Raw genomic sequence first — 22,206 nt, forward strand, 5'->3', positions numbered from 1 at the left:
CCAGCTGCTGCTGCTGCTGGGCTGCCAATTCATGGATTTGCTGCTGCATGGCTGTCTGCTGCAGGAGTTGCTGCTGTTGATGGTGGGTGTTTTGCTCAGCCATCAATTTCAGCATCTGTTCTATCTCCATTCAAGAGCTTTCTTTTTGTTTTGGGTTTTGTTTTGTTTTTAAATTCCCTTCAGCAGGGACTAGGTCATTGCCTGCATTCTCTACCACTTGTGATAGAGCCTTCGGTGGCCAGGTGGCCTAGTGGCTAGATTGTTGGTCAGAGGGGTTGGAGGGGGACCCAGACCCTCCCCAGGGCCTGGTGTAGTTTGACCCCTAAACAGGGATTGATGGGTCTGCCTGTCTGCTGGGGTGGCTTTCAAGACCTGTTTCCCTGGGCTACTTCCTATTAAAGTCTCTCTAATATGTGGCAGGGCCCTTCTAGTTCAGTTATCCCACAGTTGGGGCTGAGTTGCAGGCTCCCCTTGGCAGGGCAAGGCTGATTTGTCTCCCGTAGCTGCGAAAACTCCTGCCAGTCAGCCCCCAACTGAGCCTGGCTCCCTTCTTTCCGTGCCCTTCTTGGCCTGGCATTGGCTGCAGATATAGCAGGGTGGGGCTAGCTGAGCCCACAGGTTTTCTTTAACCCGTGTGTGCCAGGCGTCAGTTTCTTTGCTGCTTCACAGTAATGTTTGACATCTTCCAAACTCTTTTACAATTTAGAAAAACGCTTAAATTATGGTGTAATATAATTTTTTTTGCGAGATCTTTTCTCTTCTCCACCCGCCAAAGCCATATTATGTACCTGGGAATGGTTTGGGTGCAAGAGAAGGGGAAGACATGTAGGGAGAAATGTAGAATTTACATCCATACATATTCCCGGTTTTTTTATGAAGGGCTCAGTTCCAACTGGCGATAGTGTGTGCACTCCTTGGGAAAATCTGATACTGCTTTTTTTAATTGCTAAAACCATATTGAAAATATCCTGTTCCTCCAGCTATTTTAAAAAATGCTATAAATCACATGGCTTCCTGTGATGTCATGTATGTCATTGTAGGGGTGGGAAAGGTAGATGATGTACTTTGTTTTTCAGAAATTAGCTTAGAAAAGTTTGACCTTCATCTGCAGGAAATAGAGATACAGGGAAGCAGTGTTTTAATGCCCAGAAAAGTAAGGAAGAATTATAAAGACAGGAAAGGGAAAAATATCTTTAAACATAAGCTCTTATTGTTACCCTTTTCACTTCTTATTTATTAGGCCAACGCATGTTTGCTATGGCAAGTAATACACTATTTGAACTTTATTGAATAAGAAGTGCTCAAAAACCCAAAAGTTTTTCAGAGCAAATCTTAATGAAAAGAGGAATCCTGATATTCAGAGGAATTGGAATTTGACGTGTGCTGTATTGCAACTGGTAAGATTTGAAATATTGAGTGAGTGTTGGGGTAAATCTAAATGACTTTCTCCAGTTAATTATTGAAATAGTTCCTTAGAAGCAAGGAATATGCATGATAGAATGAACATGTTTCTCCTACTCATTTGCCTGGTGATGTATTAGGCCAAAGAGCAAGAACTTCCAGCATGTGGAAGATGAAGATACCTCATTTCATAGCATACATTCATCCTCTAGTGTGACATTCCACTCATAAAATGAACACAGTTAACTATGAAGCAGTCCATTTAAATAATGACACCCTGGCTTAAGGATTGTAAATATAATGAAAACTCTGCTCAAGCTGCTGTCGGTGAAATTGGATGTATATGTAAAATTGGTACTGATTTGACTTGCAGCTTGACCTTAAAGTCCAAGGGTCTGATCCTGCAACCCTTTCTCGAAGTATAAATTCCCCAGGTTGTCAGGACTGCTTGAGTGAGTGAAGATTTGCAGGTTTAGGCTAGCTTCTCTAAATAAAACCTCTCCTGGATATATCAAAGTCAAGAAACACTGCTAACACTCTTGTGGCATCTCCTGCAGTTGAGGTAAACAGCTGAGCTGCTTTCATCACAGAGAGAGAGTTCTAAACACAGGAATGAGAAGGCCTTTGTTCAAAGTGCCACATACATAATTTGCATCTGAAGGTTCCTCACGTGGCCAAACTGAGTTGAGAGGCAGCAAATAAGCCTCTGGGGTAAGACACTGTAGTTTCTTCCCTTCCCTCCCACCATTCTTCTCCTTTCTCAGCAGGCTCCAAAAGGGATTTTTTTTTCCAGTTTTCCTTATCCAGGGAGTGAAGTGGGGTGGAACAAAAGGAATCATGTTCCATGTGTCTCCCACTGTTATGTGTGCCTTCCCCCCACGATTCTCTTCCTTTCACCCCTTCCCAAAATAAAAACCTACAGCTGTGCTTTTAAAAGAGCTGGGTGATAATCTGAGCGGTTCAGCCTCTGCTATAAGGAGTTTGGAGGCAAAGATGCTGGGCTGAAAGAGCTGACTAAGATTATTATACTTTACCACATCTGGTGTCCTGTTCATTTCCTCTGTAAAAAGGAATTAAAAAGAAATTTGTTTCCCTGGAGTGTATGGATCTTGGGAGTGTGATCTAGCAAGTTCTGACCTGTATCTCGCTTGTCCCATAACAACACAGGGTAGGATTTTAGTTTGCCAGATTGCTCTGTTTTAATTGTATTATATAACCCTATCTAAACTAGGCATTTGATGGTAAATTGGCATAGAGGGAATAACCTTTTTTTAATTAACCCTTAAGCACGTTGCATAGGCTAAAAATAAAATTACAGCTGTTGGAACCAGGATTAGTTCAAGGCCCGTGTAGTATTAACATTGTGTTAAAAAAAAATCTGTCCTTATTAGCAGGGTTTTGGGTTACAGACCATTAAACGATTAGCATGGGAACCAAGTGCACTGACATGAACTACATGTCAGCATTAAGTTGTGAAATGCTGTTACATTGCATCTCTGTGATAATTTATTTAATTAAAAAAGAAAAGGTTGTTATAGCTTGTCCCTTTATCCCTTTATTCTTCTATGCTGGCCCTCCATAAAAACAAGCTTATGGCGAGGGATCCAGACAACTAGTGTGATCATTGTGAATTTAAATTATGCAGTAACAGGATACAAGGAAAGGGTTCTTGCCTAGACATATGTTCCTAGAATGTGACTACCTCATTTCTGACACACCTCTATATGGCATAAGGGACTCTGAAGAACTCTCTTCACTTCATCTAAGTATAAATGTCTCTGCATAATGTAACCCTTAGAGATCAGATCTTCAATGTTGTTTTTCTTTTTTCCCCCTTCTAGTTCTTCCACCAGTGCTGGTTCCAAGACACAGTGAATACAACCCTCAGCACAGTCTCTTGGCTCAATTCCGCAACTTAGGACAAAATGAGCCTCACATGCCACATAATGCCACTTTCCCGGACTCTTTCCAGCAACCCAACAGTCATCCATTCCCCCATTCCCCCAACAGTAGTTATCCCAACTCTCCTGGAAGCAGCAGTAGCACCTATCCACACTCTCCTGCTAGCTCAGACCCAGGAAGTCCTTTCCAGATGCCAGGTAAGTTCACCTTCTGTAAGAGTTAAGGATAGTATAGCTAGATATTGCAAGTATCGTTAAGCAAAAGCATCATCAGCCAGCACTTAAGTGTATTCACTAGCCAGTTGAAGAGATGTTCGGTAACGTGGTGACTAAATCAGGCTGCCTAGCAATAATGTTCAATTTTTAGTCCAGTATTCTTTCTAATGCAGGTAAAATGCTTTGTTTTTGTTTTACAAATCAGCTGCATTTCATGGGGTGGGGGAAATAGTGTATTATTGGAGCATTGAGTCCTGGTATAGTGTGGGGGCAGAGGGGCGTTATGCACAGCTAATGTTGTGACAAACAAATATTGCTACAGAATGTCCTTGTTCAGGAAAGAGACCTACTCTTAAATTCAGCATTAGGTTATGGTTCTATAAAAGATGTTTCCCAAGGGGATCACACTACCACCACTTGATTAAATTCATTCAAATGGTGATGTAATCCCAAGAAACAAATGCTTCAGCTGCAAAACAGTCTCTCAGCAGAGGCCCTGGAAAGAAACCTTCAGCATGTCTGTCTTAAAGACAGTGGAACAATTGCCTTTTATTTCCGTTTTGGTGGTTGGCTATAAGGTTTTTACAGAAATGTCATCTTTTTGCCTGGTTTGTCCATGACTAAGTATCGTGAAGAAAGCAGCCTCTGAAAGATGTTTTTGATTTAACTTTCTGCTGCTGGGAGAAGAAGCCTGGGCAAATGGCATGCTGCCTTCCTTCCTTTGGGGCTGGAGGAGGGAAGGGGGAGAGAGATTTGCAAAAATATACATGTAATTTCTTGTGTCAAGAGGGTGTTCACTGAAGTTAGCTACTGATAGCTGTCTGTCTTCAAAAATTTCCCTTGGTGGGTAAAGACGACTGAACTGTATGCGCTGCGTGCATGTGTTTTGTAATTTCTTCTGAGAAATCCGTAAATGTTATGGTCGTGTCCCCGTTCTCGCCCCTCCCCCTCCACATTTTATTTAAGAAACTATAGAATAAAAGCTTGAGAGACTGCTGATTATGATTTTAGGCTCTGGGACTCCCTGTCCCAGTGGATACAGATCAGGTCACAGAGGTCCTATGCTTGGTCTGTAATGGGAAAGGTCTCCTACAGTATCCCCATGCCAGATGTTTTATGGTAGGTCATTGGATTTGGTTTCTGAGGAGTCCTATTTTTGCCTGCATTCCTGGCTAGAGGTAAAGCAGAGTCAGCAGCTGCAGTGGAGAAACTGAATTAGAGGGCGTTGTGGTGGAAAAGATGAAAAGGCATCCATCTTGAGGCCCTCTTAGCCCTGACTCAGTGTTCTGAGTCATTGCCTTAAGATAGGTCTCTTGGCAGACACCCATTTTGAGTTAGTAGGGCAGAAGGAGACCCAGTTGTGAAAATATAAAGGGGAGCAGTACTATATCTAGAAATGTGAAAATTTTACGTTTGCTGGCCTTCCCACAGTACTTTCTCATATGCATGACAGTAGCATAACAATTTCAATTACACATCTCTCATAGCTCATTAGAGGCCTAATAAGGAATCAAAATTTTGATCCTCACCCCACAAACTTATTCCATGGTGCATGCCTGCCCACCCTTCATAAAGTGGACTGTTTGTAAGGTCAAGTGGAAAAGGATAGTGACAACTGGAAAAACATAGCTGTAGTATTACTGTAATGCTTTAGTTGAGAGCTTTGTATTGCTAACTTTAACTAGCTTGAGATTTTGAAGACCAGAAAGTTGCATGAAAGAAATGGTGTAGTTATTGGCCTGTTTGCCTTTCGGTTACTTGTCATAATAGTTGATGACTCACTTATTGATGGAGATAACAGTGATACATAGGCTGCCTACTTGTTCTCTTTTTTGGTGTAGAATGGTAGTAATCAAATCTCGTGCACCAAGGCAAAAAGTCTGTGGGGGTCAGGAAGACTTTTTTTTAAGCACTCCTAAGAGCCTAAATCCCTTTAGACCATGATGAAACTTATGCTGTTAAATCATTTTGAGCACTGCAACACTGAGCACAGCAATGCCTAAATACCTTTTAAAAATCTGGGCCTAAATCTCTGTCCTTCAGTTCCCCATTTATAAACTGGTGGTGGTATTTCACCGGGATATTCATTAACACTTGCGGTACGTTCAGATACTACACTGATGGAGGGCCACATTGGAAACAACATCAATGCGATTAGAACCTCTAGACTCCAAATCCTGTGCTCATAGTCTGTTCATGTTCTATATGAATGTAGGGCTGATGGTGCTGAGCATGGAGACATTAATGTATATCCAGTGCCTTGAACTTGTGAAGCACTGTTGACAGAAATGCAGTCAAGCTTTCACTTGTGGATTGATAGTTATAACTAGAATAAAAATTACTACTATTTCATACACAGAAATCTTCTGCTTCCCTGAATCAAGGTCCATGATTGCTTTCTCAGATATTCTGATGAGTGGGTGGAAGTTATGGCTGAGTCAGGCTGAAAGTATTTCCAAGTTAATGCTGAACTGTTTATGTGGATATATATGTACATTTTAAAGAGAGGGAGGAATTGTATCTCTGCCTTCTCTATATTTAGCTGATACTCCCCCTCCTGCTTACCTGCCTCCGGAAGATCAGATGACACAGGATGGCTCACAGCCAATGGACACCAACATGATGGCACCCTCAATTCCCCCAGAAATAAACAGAGGAGGTAAAAGGATTCTATATGCGTTTTTTTTTTTTTTCTGCTTGGTTTCTAAAGTGCAAAGAGTCTCATAATTTTTTTTAAGCTGAATATTGATCTGGATTCATATTATTTAACGGAAATATGTAACTGTAGACAATAAGAAAAACTACAGGGAACGTGGTTTCCTTTTCCCCCACCCCCGCTGGGGGTGAAATTATACACTCTTATGAGCCTCTAGGTCTAAAAAAGTCTAAGTGACCGTACATGATTAAATTAAGGCATCGCCATGTTTTAAATGTTGACTTCCAGCCGGAAGAATCCAAAAGCATATTACAAACTCTCATCTGTAACAATCACTGAAGTTAAACCATTCTTATGGTAAAGCATAGTAATTATGTGTAATGGCACAAGCACACCTGTTAACAGGCAGTGAAAGGTATCTATTATGATTATAGTGACTATTGAGACAGTGCTTGATGTTGTATGGTTGATATCCAGTTGGTGGGTGGGTGAATTGAGAGCAGGAAATATAGCTGCCCAAACTGAGATTTTGTCAGGACACTGGCACTAACATCTTTGCACTTGTGAAAAGTACTATGGATACTTTAATAAAAATGGTCAGGGTCTCAGTATGCTTTGTCTTCTGAAACACAACACACCCAACCGAAGTGCCTCCTAACCACCATGGTATTGCACTGGCTTAGCTCTGATGTCTAGAGAAGAGCATGACACTGAATTGCCAACACTCCTTCCTGCAGCACCTTGGGTTTTTCCTGGGAGCTTGGAGTAGGAATGTTTCCTTTCCCATGTAAGTAGTGACCTGGCATGACCCTCCTTAGCTCGTGAGATTGCAGCGTGAGGTGGTATTGTTGCAGGGAAGATGTGTTAAATTCTTTTCATTTTGTTTTACATCGTATGGCACAGACAACTTTTTACACGCGGCTTTTTAAACACATTGCAAATATAAACTGCTGAGTAAAGGATTTAGTGCATTCAGCACATGGTGAGAAATAGCCCCCTCTGAGAACACTTAGCTCACAGTGCCGTGCATCCAGCCAGGAGAGAGAGTAGCAAGTTGAACGCTGTGCCAGAATGATTATAAAGATTACAAGCATATGAACACTTCAGCTATTGTTTAATTTCATTTGAGTTTTGTTGTTAAGCTTAAAATGTCTGGGCTCACAAATATATCTGCTCTTCTAATATAATTTATATCGGTGCCGTGTTCGCTTATTTTCCTCCTTCAGAGTGAGCTTGCATTTGATCAGCACCATCTTTGGCATTGTCCATTGTTTTGCTGATCTATACATGACTGCGTACTGGCCTCTGCAGCTGATGAAGGCCCAAAGTGCATTTATCAGTGTTTATACCTAACTCTGCAGACTTCTGCACATTTTTTCCCCTTGTAAATATGCTCTATCTGTGCTGGGGGATTTTTGCATCACATCTGAGACCCATAACAACCAGAGGGAATGGCTTGCGTTTTTCTTTTCATCTTAAAAGAGCTTTCTACTTTGTTTGTTTTTTTAAATCTTTTTTTCTTGCTAGTAAGTTGAATAGTCTCTTTTAATTCACTGTTTCTTGAGTGAGGGAAAAAGACATTTATTTCTTTGCTTATGTTTATATCGTCTGCTCATTCTTTGAGCCCCTGTCTGTTTGCTGTGCCTATCCAGTGTCTAATTGCCCTCCTAAAAGGTCTGCTGTGGTTGTATAAAAACAGTTGTTTCAATAAACTTTTATGTTAAACATTTTAGTTGCAAATGTTTAGAAGCATGTTCTTTATGGAGATTTGTTAGTCTTAAGAGATTTGACTTAACAAGCTGCATCCTGTCACTGAAGCTGGGTAATTTCCATTGTTGGCCCATGCTGGGAATGGAGAGACAAAACGCACCTGCTCTGCATGACTTAAAGCAAACGTAAGGAAGTTAGTATGAAATCTGTGTGAGAGAGATATGATTCATTCTGTAAGAATGGCCAGCTGGCAAGATTTCTTCCTGAGTTTGAGAACTGGGGCAAAGCGGTAGCTTTGGTAGTTACTGGCAACTTAATTTGAAAGCAAAGTGTAGTAACCCCTTACTAATAATTAAAGGCTTCTTTTATTTACAATGATTTGAAAAGGCTTAACAATACTGTGGCTTTACAAAAGTTAAACCCCTTTTCATGAGCATTTCCCAGCATATTCTTGGTCAGCAATGGACATCACACTCGAAAAACCCTGCACCAAGATTTTTGTCTCACACCGTTTTCGTCGCTGACGTTGCGTAGGCTACATACTTTCCTACTATTTATGTTAGCTAGATAATCACGTTTTAAATTTTTTAAATTCTGCTCATGTCCCTTTTAATCAGAAAAAAAATCAGTGTATGAGAAACATTTTCCTAAGCAAAGGAAAGTATAGAATGTTGGTCCTAAAGTTAATGTTGGCATTGAGAATGCGCTGAAAGGAGAAACAAATTCCTGCAACGTCATTGTCATTTTTGCACTTCGACTTGCATTTAGAGCTGTGATCTGCAGAGCAGCTATCTCAGATTCCTAAACTGTGTACTAAGCACAGAAATAGTCATCCTCTTCACTTTAAAACCCTCACACATAGAACAGCCACATCCTATCTCCTCTTCAACCTCTTTTATTCCTATAAACCTCCTATATTCCGCTTCCTGTGTATAATGTAATCTCATAGCCTTGTAAATTCCCGATTCCATATTATTTTTAAATTGTTGCATAATTATGGTCCAAAATCTAAGCTTTCATTTATTTTTTCTTTTTAGAAAAGCCTCCTAGCCTTCTGATTGTGGGGGGGAAAAAAATCTTCAGAATCTAAACTGAAGCAGTACTGTCTGCTTGAGTTTGCAAAGAGTATGAAACAAATGCTCTGAGATGTGAAATTTGTTTATGCATCTCATTAGGGTGTTAACCCTGAAATCTAGCTACTACATGCACGTTGACTATTTCATTGCTGATCACTTTAATAGAACCGTCAACTGTAATGTACATATTTTTTGTTGTTGGATGTAGTGGCTGATACTGGGGAAGGTCGCTGTGAACCAACCCTATGGTCTGTAGGGCAGGGAAATGAAGAATTCAAACATCCCCTTCCCAAATTTTAAAGTAATTTCTGCACTTGCCCAGTAGGTGAGGGGTGGGGGGGGGGAGGAGATGCATTGCCTTCCCAGATACAAAAGATTAATCTGCCATCTGGATACCAAAAACCCAAGCCATGTGTCACTCCTGCCTGCATGGCCAAAATCCCAGCTGTCTCCTAGGCAGTTGTGAAAACCTCCAGTTGTTCTGACCATTTCTGCTATGTGATTTCTCATCGTTAATAAAGAATTTTGTAACGTATAATATTTTAAAAGTTGGTAGTTCTGTACAATAAACTGAGGGAGTACTTCACTGATTTGTCAACACTCAAGGTAGTGCTGATCTAGGTCATACGTTGTAAAGAATGCAGGGGTGCTTGATAGGTGTGGTAGTTGAGCCCATAACATGTTCTCTTACTTAAGTAGCTGTTGCCAGCTCTGATATTTTTCCCTATGTCTGAAGTTTTGCGAGTAATTTTATCTTAACTTGTATTTGTACAGATTCTTTCTTTGGCTCTGAAAAGTGTGTATTTGTTTTTGTTTTTTTTAATAATTAAATGATAAATGAACTCCATAGAAGATGGCACTTAATTAGCAGTTATTTATCCAGAATTTCTCTCTGTGATCTTAAGCCAAAGCCTACAGGTTGCAGATCTTTAAAGTTCAGAAACATATTAGTTGCAGTGCCATTGATTGTAACCTTTTCTTTGTTTCTTTCCAGATGTTCAGGCAGTTGCTTATGAAGAGCCAAAACACTGGTGTTCTATTGTCTACTATGAGCTGAACAATCGTGTTGGGGAAGCATTTCATGCCTCCTCCACCAGCGTATTGGTAGATGGTTTTACTGATCCTTCAAACAACAAGAACAGATTTTGCCTTGGGCTGCTCTCTAATGTTAACCGGAATTCCACCATTGAGAACACCAGGCGGCATATTGGCAAAGGTGCATTTAGTTTTTCTCTTGTTTTGCTTTCTAGCTAAACGCGGCAATCTGGGCTTCTTGCCTCAAGGACAGACTATCATATACGTATTAAAGTCATGTTCTAATGAACACTGGCAAATACATAATTTCTTTGTCAAGTCCTGTACTCTTGTAAGTTCTCACCTGTTGTATAATTGCAGGAAGCTTTCTATCTTCTAATCAGTTTTTTTTATTGTCTGCAGACTCTCATCAATTTTAATTTTAATTAGCACAACAGTTTAAGGCAGTTGCTTTCTCACACACAGCCCGGCTGTTGATGATTCTGGAAAGCTGAACTATATAACTGCAGACAGCTCTCTGAACAAAATCTTTTTTTTTCTTGATTAAAGATATCTAAATTGTCTGGCCCTTAAACTCCCTTAAAGGAGTATAGGCCTGCTAAAGTAATATTCCAAATACAGTTTAAAGGAGGGATTTTCAGAAGTCCAAAGGACAGTTCATGGTATTCCTGTTTCCGTGCCTTTGACAGTCTTCTCCCAAAAGAATTGATCTTTGTTTTTAATTTAGCTTCATAATAGTCCATTTTGAGGGGAATGTTGTCATGTAAATTAAATCCAGACTAACTTTATTTTAATTTTTGTGGTAGCAAATGTTGTGTTTGTACAACACCTAGCAGTGGTATTGTAAAAGTACTTTGTTCATCTTTAGGCAGGGAAAAAATTCTGAAGATTTTTTTTTTTTTTTTCCGGAGAGAGGTCCTTGGAGCTTTGTAACCAAAAAATTGTATTTCAGGGGAAGGGTTATATTGCCTTTTTTATATTGAGGCCCTATGAAATGGGTTTAGAGGGAAAGCTGTCTTTGAATATCTTCCTATTCTTTTTTTTTTATGCTTGGAGATCAGTTTCTTACAGTGATGTTGTTCTGGATCTCACAGGAAACAGTTTTGAAACTGAGCTTGTGCCTCAGGGAGATTAGTTTTCATACAGTTTATTATTCTGAAAAGCAACCTTTAGCTAAGAAAAGCTTTTTCCATGCTAGTACCTGTGCTGCTCCCAGGTTCATACTCAGAGGTTGTGCCACTAAGTCTTGTTCCTTCTCTTTTTTTTCTCCACCCCAGAAAGTATCTATGTACTTTATATAACACTTTGTTCATTTTCCATTTAAACCTATAAAAGTAAACTTTTAAAAGCAGCCTCGTTGCAAGCAAAGTTCTACTGAAACATTAACTGTACAGATACCAGAGGTACTAACATTAACTGTACCAGATACCAGTCCTTCAAAAATTGGAAGTCAGATCCTAGTGAGGATAAGAAGAAGGTGCACAAACTCTTTTACAACTTAAGTGTAAAAGTATAATAAGGCAGGCTAGGAAAGTTTTTGTCTCTTTAACAAGTTCTGACAGTAAGATATTTACATCAGAAACAGGAAGTCTGCCAAACAGGTGCCACTAAACAACTAAGGTGTTAAAGGAGCATGCAAGGAAGACGAGGCCATTGCACAGAAGCTAAGTGAATTATTTGCATTGGTCTTCACTGCACAGGATGTGGGTGAGATCTCACATCAGAATTATCCTTTTTGGGTGACACATCTGAAGTACTGTCCCACATCGATGTGTCCATAGAGAATGTTTTAGAACAAACTGATAAATTGAACTGTAATAAGTTACCAGGACCAGGTGGTATTCACCCATAGTTCTGAAGGAACTCAAATGAAATTGCAGAACTACTAACTGCAGTATGTAACCTATTGCTGGAAATAAGCCTCTCAACCAGATGACTGGAAGGTAGTGAGTGTAACACCTATTTTTAAAAAAGGGCTCCGGAGGTGATTCTAGCAATTGCAGGCTAGTAAACCTAACTTTAGTACTGTGCAAATTGGTAGTTCAGTTATTTACTATAGTGTTATATATATATACACACAGACACAGAGATTCATAGATATTTAGGTCAGAAGGGACCATTATGATCATGTAGTCTGACCTCCTGTACAACGCAGGCCACAGAATTTCACCCACCACTCCTGCAAAAAACCTCTCACCTATTTCTGTGCTATTGAAGTCCTCAAATTGTGGTTTAAAGACTTCAAGGCGCAGAGAATCCTCCAGCAAGTGACCCGTGCCCCATGCTATAGAGGAAGGCGAAAAACCTCCAGGGCCTCTTCCAATCTGCCCTGGAGGAAAGTTCCTTCCCGACCCCAAATATGGCGATCAGCTAAACCCTGAGCATATTGGCAAGATTCATCAGCCAGATACTACAGAAAATTCTTTCCTGGGTAACTCAGATCCCACCGCATCTAATATCCCATCACAGGCCATTGGGCCTATTTACCGTGAATATTTAATTACCAAAACCATGTTGTCCCATCATACCATCTCCTCCATAAACTTATCAAGAGATAAACATGATTTGTTGGGAAAAGTCAACATGGCTTTTGTAAAGAGAAGTTATGCCTCACCAGTCTACTAGAATTCTTTGTGTGTCAGCAAGCATGTGGGTAAGGGTGATCAAGTTGATATAGTGTACTTGGATTTTCAGAAAGCCTTTGACAAGATCCCTCACCAAAGGCTCCTAAGAAAACTAAGTAGTTATGGCCTAACAGGAAAGGGCCTCTCATGCTGGTTGAAATATGGGAAACAAAGAGTAGGAATAAAAAGTCAGTTTTACGAATGAAGAGGTAAACAGCAGGGTCCCCCAAGGATCTGTACTAGAACCTGTGCTGTTCAGCATATTCATTAATGACCTGGAAAAGGGAGAGAACAGTGATGTGGCAAAGTTTGCAAATGATGAAAAATTATTCAAGATAGTTAAATCCAAAGCTGACTGTGAAGAGTTGCAAAGGGATATCACAATACTGGGTAACTGAACAACATAATGGCACGTGACATTCTAGGTTGAGAAGTACAAAGTAATGAATGCTGGGGAGAAAAATCCCACCTACACATATACAAGGATGGGTTCTAAATTAGCTGTTACCACTCAATAAAGAGATCTTGGAGTCACCGTGGATAATTATCTGAAAATTTCAGCTCACTGCACAGCAGCAGTCAAAAAGGCTAATGGAATGTTAGGAACTATTTAGGAAGGGATAGAAAATAAGATCGAAAATATAAGTCCACTATATAAATCCCTGGGGTGCCCATACCTTGAATATTGTGTCCAATTATAGTCACCCATCTCAAAAAGGATATAGTGGAACTGGAAAGATTCAGAAAAGGGCAACTAAGATAAGAGTATGGAATGGCTTCCCTGCGAGGAGGGACTAAAAAGATTAGGGCTGTTGAGTTTTAGAAGCAATATGACGAAGGGAGGCTATGATAGAGCTCTATAAAAACATGAATGCTGTGGAAAAAGTGAATAGAGAAGCATTTAACCTTTCCCACAATGCAAAAATCAGGGTCACCCAATGAAGTTAATAGGAAGCAGGTTTAATACAAACAAGATGAAGTACTTTTTCACACAAAGCACAATTAACCTGTGGAACTCATTGCCATGGAATGTTGTAATGGCAAAAGTATAGCTGGGTTAAAAAAAAGAGTTAAATAAGTTCACTGAGGATAGGTCTGTTGATGGCTATTAACCAAGATGGTCAAGGATGCAACCCCAGGCTCAGGGTGACCCTAAACCTCTGATTGCCAGAAGCCAGGAGGGGGAACACAGGGAAGGATCACTCCAACTGCCCTGTTTAAGACCGTTCCCCTGAAGCTCTGTATTAGCCACTGTTGGAGACAGGATGCTGGGTGAGACTGACCATTGATCTGACCCAGTATGGCCATTCTTCTGTTTTCATGTTCTTATATAGAAACGCCATTTAAATCTCTCCCTTTGTAAGAAGAACAGATTCACAGCTTGAAGACGTGGCCACAGATTGTTTTGTTGTTAAGATGATATGGGAGTTATGTCCTCAGCAAAATTTTACATCGACCATACTATTAAATGCTATCAAGATTTTCTTTCTCGGAATTTGATTTACTTTAATTCCTTCTGTGTGTTTTTTCTGGTTTTGCTATTTCACATTGATTGTTCCAACAGTGGAGAACTTGAACCCCAAAGTTCGTAAAGTTTAAAAGCCTGTGTATAGGGTTCTGGGGGGAGAGATCTCTGGAGATTCCCCACCCCCCACCAATATCCCATAGGGGTTTGCTGTCCCCTATAGAAAATGTCGAAGGCATGGGCTCAGATCTTGAGTGGTCCATGAGAAACCATTGGATTCATGCGGCGTTAAGCTGTTCCTCTGGACGCTGCACTGTGCTCCGGCTCCCTGGAAGTGCACCTCTGTTGAAGCTATCCTAACCGAGACTCATCCTAGCTAGTACGTGCTGGAGGAGAATCCATCTTGGAGCTGTATTACTATTTTCCGAGGATTCTTTGTGCCGCTGGAAGGGGAACAATGTCTGTTCTCCCTACCCTGGGCCCAGTCAATCTTCTGTCTCCGAAATGTGAACCCATGGGATCTGAGCAGATGTTCTGGCCCTGTAAATCCGTCATCTTGCACTGTTACAATAGTTTCCTTCTGTGCAGTTTACAAGAAGTAAAACTTTAATGAACGGTTGATTTGAAAAACAAACTTCCGTGGAACCTGGAGGGACAGGTACAACAAAGCTTTACGAGAGTCCTACTAGTGAGTGAAATTTAACGTTTCTCTTTAAACTGGAGAAGCACAAAAGCATCTCCGCAAAGATGTGTGCTAGACTGTGCATGTGATACGAATTCATTTGACCTCTCCATAACAAATACTTTTTCCTCTTAGGAGTTCACCTCTATTATGTTGGGGGAGAAGTGTATGCTGAATGCCTTAGTGACAGCAGTATTTTTGTTCAAAGTCGAAACTGCAACTACCACCATGGGTTCCATCCAACCACAGTTTGTAAAATTCCCAGCGGCTGCAGTTTGAAAATTTTCAACAACCAAGAGTTTGCGCAGCTTCTGGCTCAATCGGTGAACCATGGCTTTGAAACAGTGTACGAGCTTACTAAGATGTGCACTATCCGTATGAGTTTTGTAAAGGTAGGTAAGAGTTCAGTTGGGCTTGTGTTTTGTAAGCAAAAGAATATTCCCTTTTGAATCTCGTTAAATAATTCTAGTGCGAACAGTTCCATTTCATGCCTTTATATTGGAAAAGTTCCCCTATCAACAATGACATTGATTGTAAATGTGTGTTATATTTTATAAACACTTTCTCTATAAAACAAAAGCTGTATGCATGTCCTTAAACATACAAAGCTATCCGTTTGGACAAACATTGTTTTGTTGGTGTACAGAATTTTAAAATCAAAGGTACATTCCGTAGGTTCTTGGTTTCAGATTTCTCCCCATTACATTTTTTTGTAGGTTTGATAATGGCACAGTTAAGTAGTTTCCATCATGCCTAGCAACTATTCTTACTGTCTCAGTAGAATGTTACATTAGAAGAGGGGTGGGCAAACTTTTTGGCCTGAGGGCCACATCTGGACGGGGAAATTGCACGCAGGGCCATGAATGTAGGGCTAGGGCAGGGGGTTGGGGTGTGGGAGGGGGTGCAGTATGCAGGAAGGGGCTCAGGACAAGGGGTTGGGGCACAGGAGGGGTGTGGGGTGTAAAAGGGGGCTCAGGGCAGGGGGTTGGGGTGCAGGAGAGAGTGTGGAAGGGGGCTCAGGGTAGGGGATTGGGGTGCAGGAGGGATTCTGGGTTTGGGATTTGGGGTGCGGGCTCCGGCCTGGTGCCACTTACCTTGAGTGGCTCCAGGGTGGCAGCAGCATGCAGCAGGGCTAAGGCAGTCTCCCTGCCTGCCCTGGTCCCGCGCCGCTCCCAGAAGTGGCCAGCTTGTCCGGCAGTGGTTCCTGGGGGTGAGGCGAGACAGGCGGTTCCTCCCTGCCCTTGCCTGTGGGTACCACACCCAAAGCTCCCATTGGCCATGGTTCCCTGTTCCCGGCCAATGGGAGCTGTGTGGGGCGGCGCCTGCAGGCAAGGGCAGTGCACAGAACCCTCTGCCTCCCCCGCTGCCTCCTCCAGGGCCCGCAGGGACATGGTGCCAGCCGCTTCCGGGAGCGGCGCGGGGCCAGGGCAGGCAGGGAGCCTGCCTTAGCCCCGCAGCGCCACGGGGGTGGCAATCCCGTGGGCCGGATCCAAAGCCCTGATGGGCCGGATCCAGCCCATGGGCCGCAGTTTGCCCACCCCTGCATTAGAATCATAGAAATGTAGGGGTGAGAAGGGACCCTGAGAGGTCATCACTTCAGCCCCCTGCACTGAGGCAGGACCAACTAAACCTAAATGTCTGTGACAGGTTCTTAAGAAACAGATTCCTCTGACTTCTTAAAAACCTCCCAAGGATGCGGATTCCACAGCTTCCCTTGGAGGACTATTCCAGTGCTTAACTACCCTTATGGTTAGAAAGTTTTTCCTAATGTCTAACCTAAATCTCCTTTGCAGCAGATTAAGCCCCTTGCTATTTGTCCTACTCTCAGGGGATGTGGAGAACAATTGATCTGTCATCTAACAGCCTTTAACATATTTGAAAATAGTTATCAGGTCCCCCTCAGTTGTCTTTACACAACACTAAACATGCACAGTTTTTTAATCTTTTCTCATTGGTCAGGTTTTCTGAATTTTTAGCATTTTTGTGGCGCTCCTCTCCATTTACCCAGTGTTTAATCCACTTCTCCAAGAGTGTTTATGAACAGAGTTAATGCACAGTGGGTCAAGTTAAAGTTTGGTAATTAACAAGCAACTTTTCCAGGCTTTGTCTTTTCCATGCCCTTCAAATAACCACATTGTATTCAGTAACAATCTCCTACTGTCTGAAGGATCAGAATTGTGAAGTGGTGGGCATTTCTTGGTCAGAATAGCTGGGACTGTCATGTAAGTGATTGGAAGATGGGTAGCTTTGTTCCCTGGGGTCTGTCTGGTGATTAGAAATTCTATAAACAAAGTGCATACCGTTCTGTTCTCAGGGTACATGTAAGGATTGTAGCAATGATGTGAGGGACAGAAGTGTGGATCGGGGTAAAGGGATCAGTGGCGTGAGGGACAGAAATGTGGATCAGTCAAATATTTCAAGACTGCCAAATTAATTGCGCAGTATCCTAAAATGGTGGCTTAAAGGGATAAGGTGACTTCTTTGTGCACATGCCTTACGGGTTAATCTGAGGTTAATACAAAATATTTTCTTTTTACTCTTGATTCCTGTGGTCCATCCACAGCCCTTCCCAAAAAAGATAATTTACTTTATCAAACTACACAATGAACTTTGTTAGATTTCTTTCCAGATAATTAGTAAATCTTATAACTGACTCGGTTTTAGCTAAAAGAGAACCCATCGGTGCTCGACCTGTTAATTTAGGAAATATCATCAGCCCATCTAGGATATGACCAGTGCCACCTTTCTCCCCCAAAATTGTCCAGTTTAACAACACCACCTTCTTCTTGTGTACACTACTTTCTTCCATTGGCTGTTTTTATAGCTACAAGAGTGCCTGAGATGTTTTGGGAATCTTTATCTGTTTCAGTACTCCCATCCTTCCTGTGAAGAAACCTTGGCCCTAGCTGCATGGAGTAGAGTTCCCACCTTAATGTTGATTCATGATGCCTTGTTTTTATGCCTGTTAATTTGTTTGGCAGTGTATCTTCCCATCTCACTCTTTTTAGTCTTAGTACATGAGGATTCTTCAGTCTTTTTCTAGAGGCCTTATGGGATTCCAGTAGCCCTTATCTTCAATCCTTTTACCTGTACCTCTCGAGAAGTGCAAAAATACACAAACATGGTAGCCTCAATCCTGTTTGTATTTCATTGTTTTTAATCAGTTATACTTCCCTCTCCTCCAAGAGAATACTGCATCCTGCCTCCCTCCATGTCCTCTGGAAGAGGAGAGACTTGCGGGGAATCTTCAGTAGGACTAGGACTACCATGGGCAACACAAGAGCCATGGGTTTGGGAGTCAAAGAGCTTCCTTGCATTTTAATGTTAGTTCTGCAAAATGCATTGCTATATGAATCTGCTTTAGGACTCCCCTTTGAGTCAGTATAAACAGGTGTGAAAATGAATGTCACCTTGTGAAAAAATCAAAATCAATATTTGCTTTGGGATTCATAATGGGACACATGGAGCCTTTCCTCTTCTAGGTTACTATTTCCTATTCAGCCCAGGTCAGTACTGAGTGAAAGCTGAAGATGATGTTCACTGGCTGATGGACCTGAGTTTGTGGGCTTAATCCAGTTACTAGTGCACAGATGTCCATTATTTAAAAAAAAAAAAATATCCAGCCTCAGACTTTGCACTAATTACACCCTTGTGGCAGTCACACTAGAGAAGGCAAGGACCAAAAAGGCATGGGGGCTGAGCTGTCCACACACCCTGTTTGTTTGCCCTAGGAAAATAACCTCAGGTTGGTAACTTGGTCAACAAACCCCCCAAAGGGCCCCTAGCTCTTCCATAGGTGTTGAAAACAGTTTGACTACTAGTATATGTTGAGCCAAACTGTTTTTAATGCTATAGTATTCTAACATTCTATTATGAAAGTAGTGCACACTTTCTGCCATGGTATTAAAAATGGTTTGGCCCCACATACTCTAATAGTCAGATTGTCTGCCTGTAAGGCCAAACCATTTTTAACACCCATGTCAGAAGGTGTGCACCACTTTCATTACAGAACGCTTTCTGCCATGGTGTTCTAAAATGTTCTGGTCCCCACATGCAGTGGTACCTGAACTGTTCAGTACCAAGGTCATTGGCGAGGGGGTGGAGAGATATTGTTCATAGGTCGCTTCCCTAGTGTAGATGGAATCCAGAAGAGTGGTGTCTCAAGGGCAACATAGGGGCATACTGGCTGGGTGATATGGGGAAGCATGCATTACCATTGCCAAATTTGAAGTGAGACTTCAGTTTTCAAGTATCTGTCTGTCACCTTACCCAGATTCTCTTAAATCTGCTTTAGATTCACATGGGGAAATGTGGTAACATAACTCATGCAAAAATGGTTCCTCAACCTTGGTAACCTCCACCTGTGAGGCTAGGTTATATCTGTTGCCTTTGTACTATATAAAATGAGAGAGAAGCATTTTCCACTTCCTTGACATGGTAAAAGAAGGTAAAAGTAATAACTTTTCTATGTGATTTTTGTTTGTAGGGTTGGGGAGCCGAATATCATCGCCAAGATGTAACGAGCACTCCATGCTGGATTGAGATACACCTGCATGGTCCCCTTCAGTGGCTGGATAAAGTTCTTACTCAGATGGGCTCACCTCATAATCCTATTTCCTCTGTGTCTTAAAGGGTCCCAAGCTTCTGCAGTTTGGAAACTATTGAGCCTTGCATGTACTTGAAGGATGTATGAGTCAGACACATTTATGAACTGGCAGCAGCTGAATAAGAGCCTTGATAATACTTGACCTCTGTGACCAACTTTTGGATTCAGGGAAAAAGCGCAAAAAAAAAAAAAGCCTTTAACACACTGTTGGTGTCAAAAATTTCAGTTTACATTGTACCTGTCTCTTGTAGAATTGATACATGCAAATTGTTTAGCAGGACTTTGTGTAATAGTTAGGGATGACCAAGCTAATAATCTTTTAGACAGTGTTCCCAAGGAATCTTCCTTGGCACTCTGAGGTTACCTTTCTTTTATATGTTCAGCATTCATTATGTTCTCTGGGGTTGATAGCCCATATTGATGAAGTCTGCTTTCCACAGGCTTTCTACAAAATATTTTAAAACCATTTGTCTAGTAATAGTTTGCTGTTCTCTTGAAAGAAAGAAATAATGGGGTGGGAGGTTTAATCATGGTCATGTGTAATAATCTTTATGAAATTGTGTACTGACCATACTGCTGTAAGAATAATGTTAGGTATGCTCTTTGCTAAATGTATGTACAGTGTATTTGAAAGTTTAGAATTAATTCGCTTGGACTAGAGGATTTAGGAATATTTGAGTGGGGAAAAGGGGAGGGGGAAATGGCAATTGACATGCAGAATATACTGTAAACGTAGCTTGTTAGTTTAAAGAAATGAAACAGAGGTCTGAACTTTGCTGTGCATTTCATTAATTTTTTTTATAGTGGCTTTATCTTGTTAACTCTGATTATTTTTGCCTCTTCCCTCCCCCCAAAAACAGTTTATGTAGCTGGTTAATTCATATAGTTGAGAAGAAGGCAAAATTAATCATTCCTGCGGTCCTGAGACTGCAGCTCTGTATATTTCAAGACAAATTGTACAGTCTGTTCTTGAATTATTGAGCGATTTTAGGCAGTTTACATAAAAGAAGTAAACTTTTAATTGTGTAAAAGAATTTTGTTTTGCCAAACCTAGTAACTGTTAAATGTTTGGAGGATTTAAAAACCCTGTTTGGATCTATTTCAAACTTTTTTTAAAAAAATATTTTTAATTTTTTTACTGGTTTTTGTTTTTGTTTTCTGCTAATCTTTTATATTCACTTACTCTGTAGTACTTTAAGTACTTTTATTCCAAAACTAGTGGGTCTTCTTTACTGGAAGTTTTAAATAAAACCATTGTTATTGCTTACTTTGATTAATGCCTTGTCTTGTCTATTTCTTGGCAGCTTTATAACAACCCAGAAAAAAAGATTCTCTTGGATAATACTGCTTCAAATGGAAAAAAAATTTACTCTGCGTTTTAACTTCTGATGCCGCTTGGTAGCAATGTTAAGTCAGTACTGGTGATGAGAGATTTTTGTGGGGGAGATGGATTTCTTCATTAGGTGAGAATAGAATAGATTCAGTAGAACTAATGTGCCCATATAACTTAATAGACTTCCACTGATTTCCCTTTGCCCCCCGCCCCCCTTCCCCAAGTATGGAATATCTGCAGAAACTTTATTTACCTCCAGTGAGGATGGATCAGAGATTTGGGTCTAAACTGCCACTTTTCCACCCTTTACTGGAGATGCATCCGATGAAGTGAGCTGTAGCTCACGAAAGCTTAGGCTCAAATAAATTGGTTAGTCTCTAAGGTGCCACAAGTACTCCTTTTCTTATTGGAATTAAAGTGTACCCACAGCAGCTTCTTATGCCATTCTCTGGCACAGTGGACAGCATCTGTCTTTTCTTTTTCCATTGGTTGTGAAATGCTTTAATTTTTCTTGTTTGTCCCCCAGTTGTCATTTCCCCCATACATGCTGTCACCCGAAGTCTACAAGATGCTCCAGGTGGGGGAATCACTGATAGCATCAGGCTGCCCCTGAGCTGAGTGGGAATAGAGAAGGGAAACTTGGATCAGTGGGTTGCTGCCAGAGCCTGATGTACGTTTTACTGTTCTGCTCCCTACAGTGAGCCAGAAGAAGCGGTGGGAGGAGAAATAGCTTTCCAAGATCCATATGCTTCTTTATCCACAGTAGTGGGAGCACTGGAAAGTGAAGAGCTGGATGGATCTGAGGTTATGCAGTGACCTCCTTTTGATTTCTTGTCTTTGATTCTGTTCCTGCCTTAGACTAGTCTGGTAGCCTCCTTCCCCAGGTAGACAATTGCTTTGAACTGCAAAGCCTAGGTGGCAGGATTCTGGAAAAAATGTCTGAACTAGTGGTAAATCTCCCCGGGGCAGGGAAGAAAGACACAAACCCTAGCAATCCTTGTGATCAGTTGAAGAAAAATGCACCATTGATCAGGGAGAGGAGAGCAAATAAGATGTTAAACTGTAATTAACCCTGGGGTTAGAGAATAATATTGTCAGCACTTGTATTCAGTCTCTCATCTCAATTCAAATGTGACAGCAAAGATCCAAAAAAGGGCACTGTAAAAATCTTTGGCGGCATTTGTGGGAGGGAAGTTTTCATACTAGCAGAGACAAGGGAAATACACTGATCTAGTTTTTGAAGGAGGTAGGATCTGGTGTGTGGTGAGGGGTTAATATAGTTGGGGTAGGTAGCACTGCCTATTAAGGTTGCCAAACACTTTCCATTATAAGACCCTTCTGTCAGTTGCTTATAACTTTGCCAAACTTAAACTCTTTGGACTTAAACTTTCCATTTCAGGTGTCTGCCTCATGCTAAACCTTTTTGGAAGGTCTGGCATTTTTGAGAATGAGGCTATGGAAAAATAGTTTGTTTTGCCCATGATAAAGTCTTGAGAGCTTT

The 22,206-nt window shown here is 41.2% G+C and overlaps 1 protein-coding gene across 2 annotated transcripts in view; it reads left to right on the forward strand.

Moving 5' to 3' along the window:
* SMAD1 (SMAD family member 1) overlaps nt 1-19,572 on the forward strand; it is a 74,755-nt gene extending 55,183 nt beyond the window's left edge. For both annotated transcript variants that reach the window (XM_084627217.1, XM_084627218.1), the window contains 5 exons: nt 3,243-3,500; nt 6,061-6,177; nt 9,955-10,176; nt 14,902-15,158; nt 19,253-19,572. In XM_084627217.1, the coding sequence (XP_084483343.1) occupies nt 3,243-3,500; nt 6,061-6,177; nt 9,955-10,176; nt 14,902-15,158; nt 19,253-19,396 (998 nt within the window). In that variant the 3' untranslated portion in view covers nt 19,397-19,572. The remainder of the gene's footprint in view (nt 1-3,242; nt 3,501-6,060; nt 6,178-9,954; nt 10,177-14,901; nt 15,159-19,252) is intronic.
* The last annotated feature ends 2,634 nt before the right edge of the window (nt 19,573-22,206 follow it).

The sequence above is a fragment of the Lepidochelys olivacea genome (genome assembly GCF_965140295.1).
Source record: "Lepidochelys olivacea isolate rLepOli2 genome assembly, chromosome: 4".
Classification (NCBI taxonomy): Eukaryota; Metazoa; Chordata; order Testudines; family Cheloniidae; genus Lepidochelys; species Lepidochelys olivacea.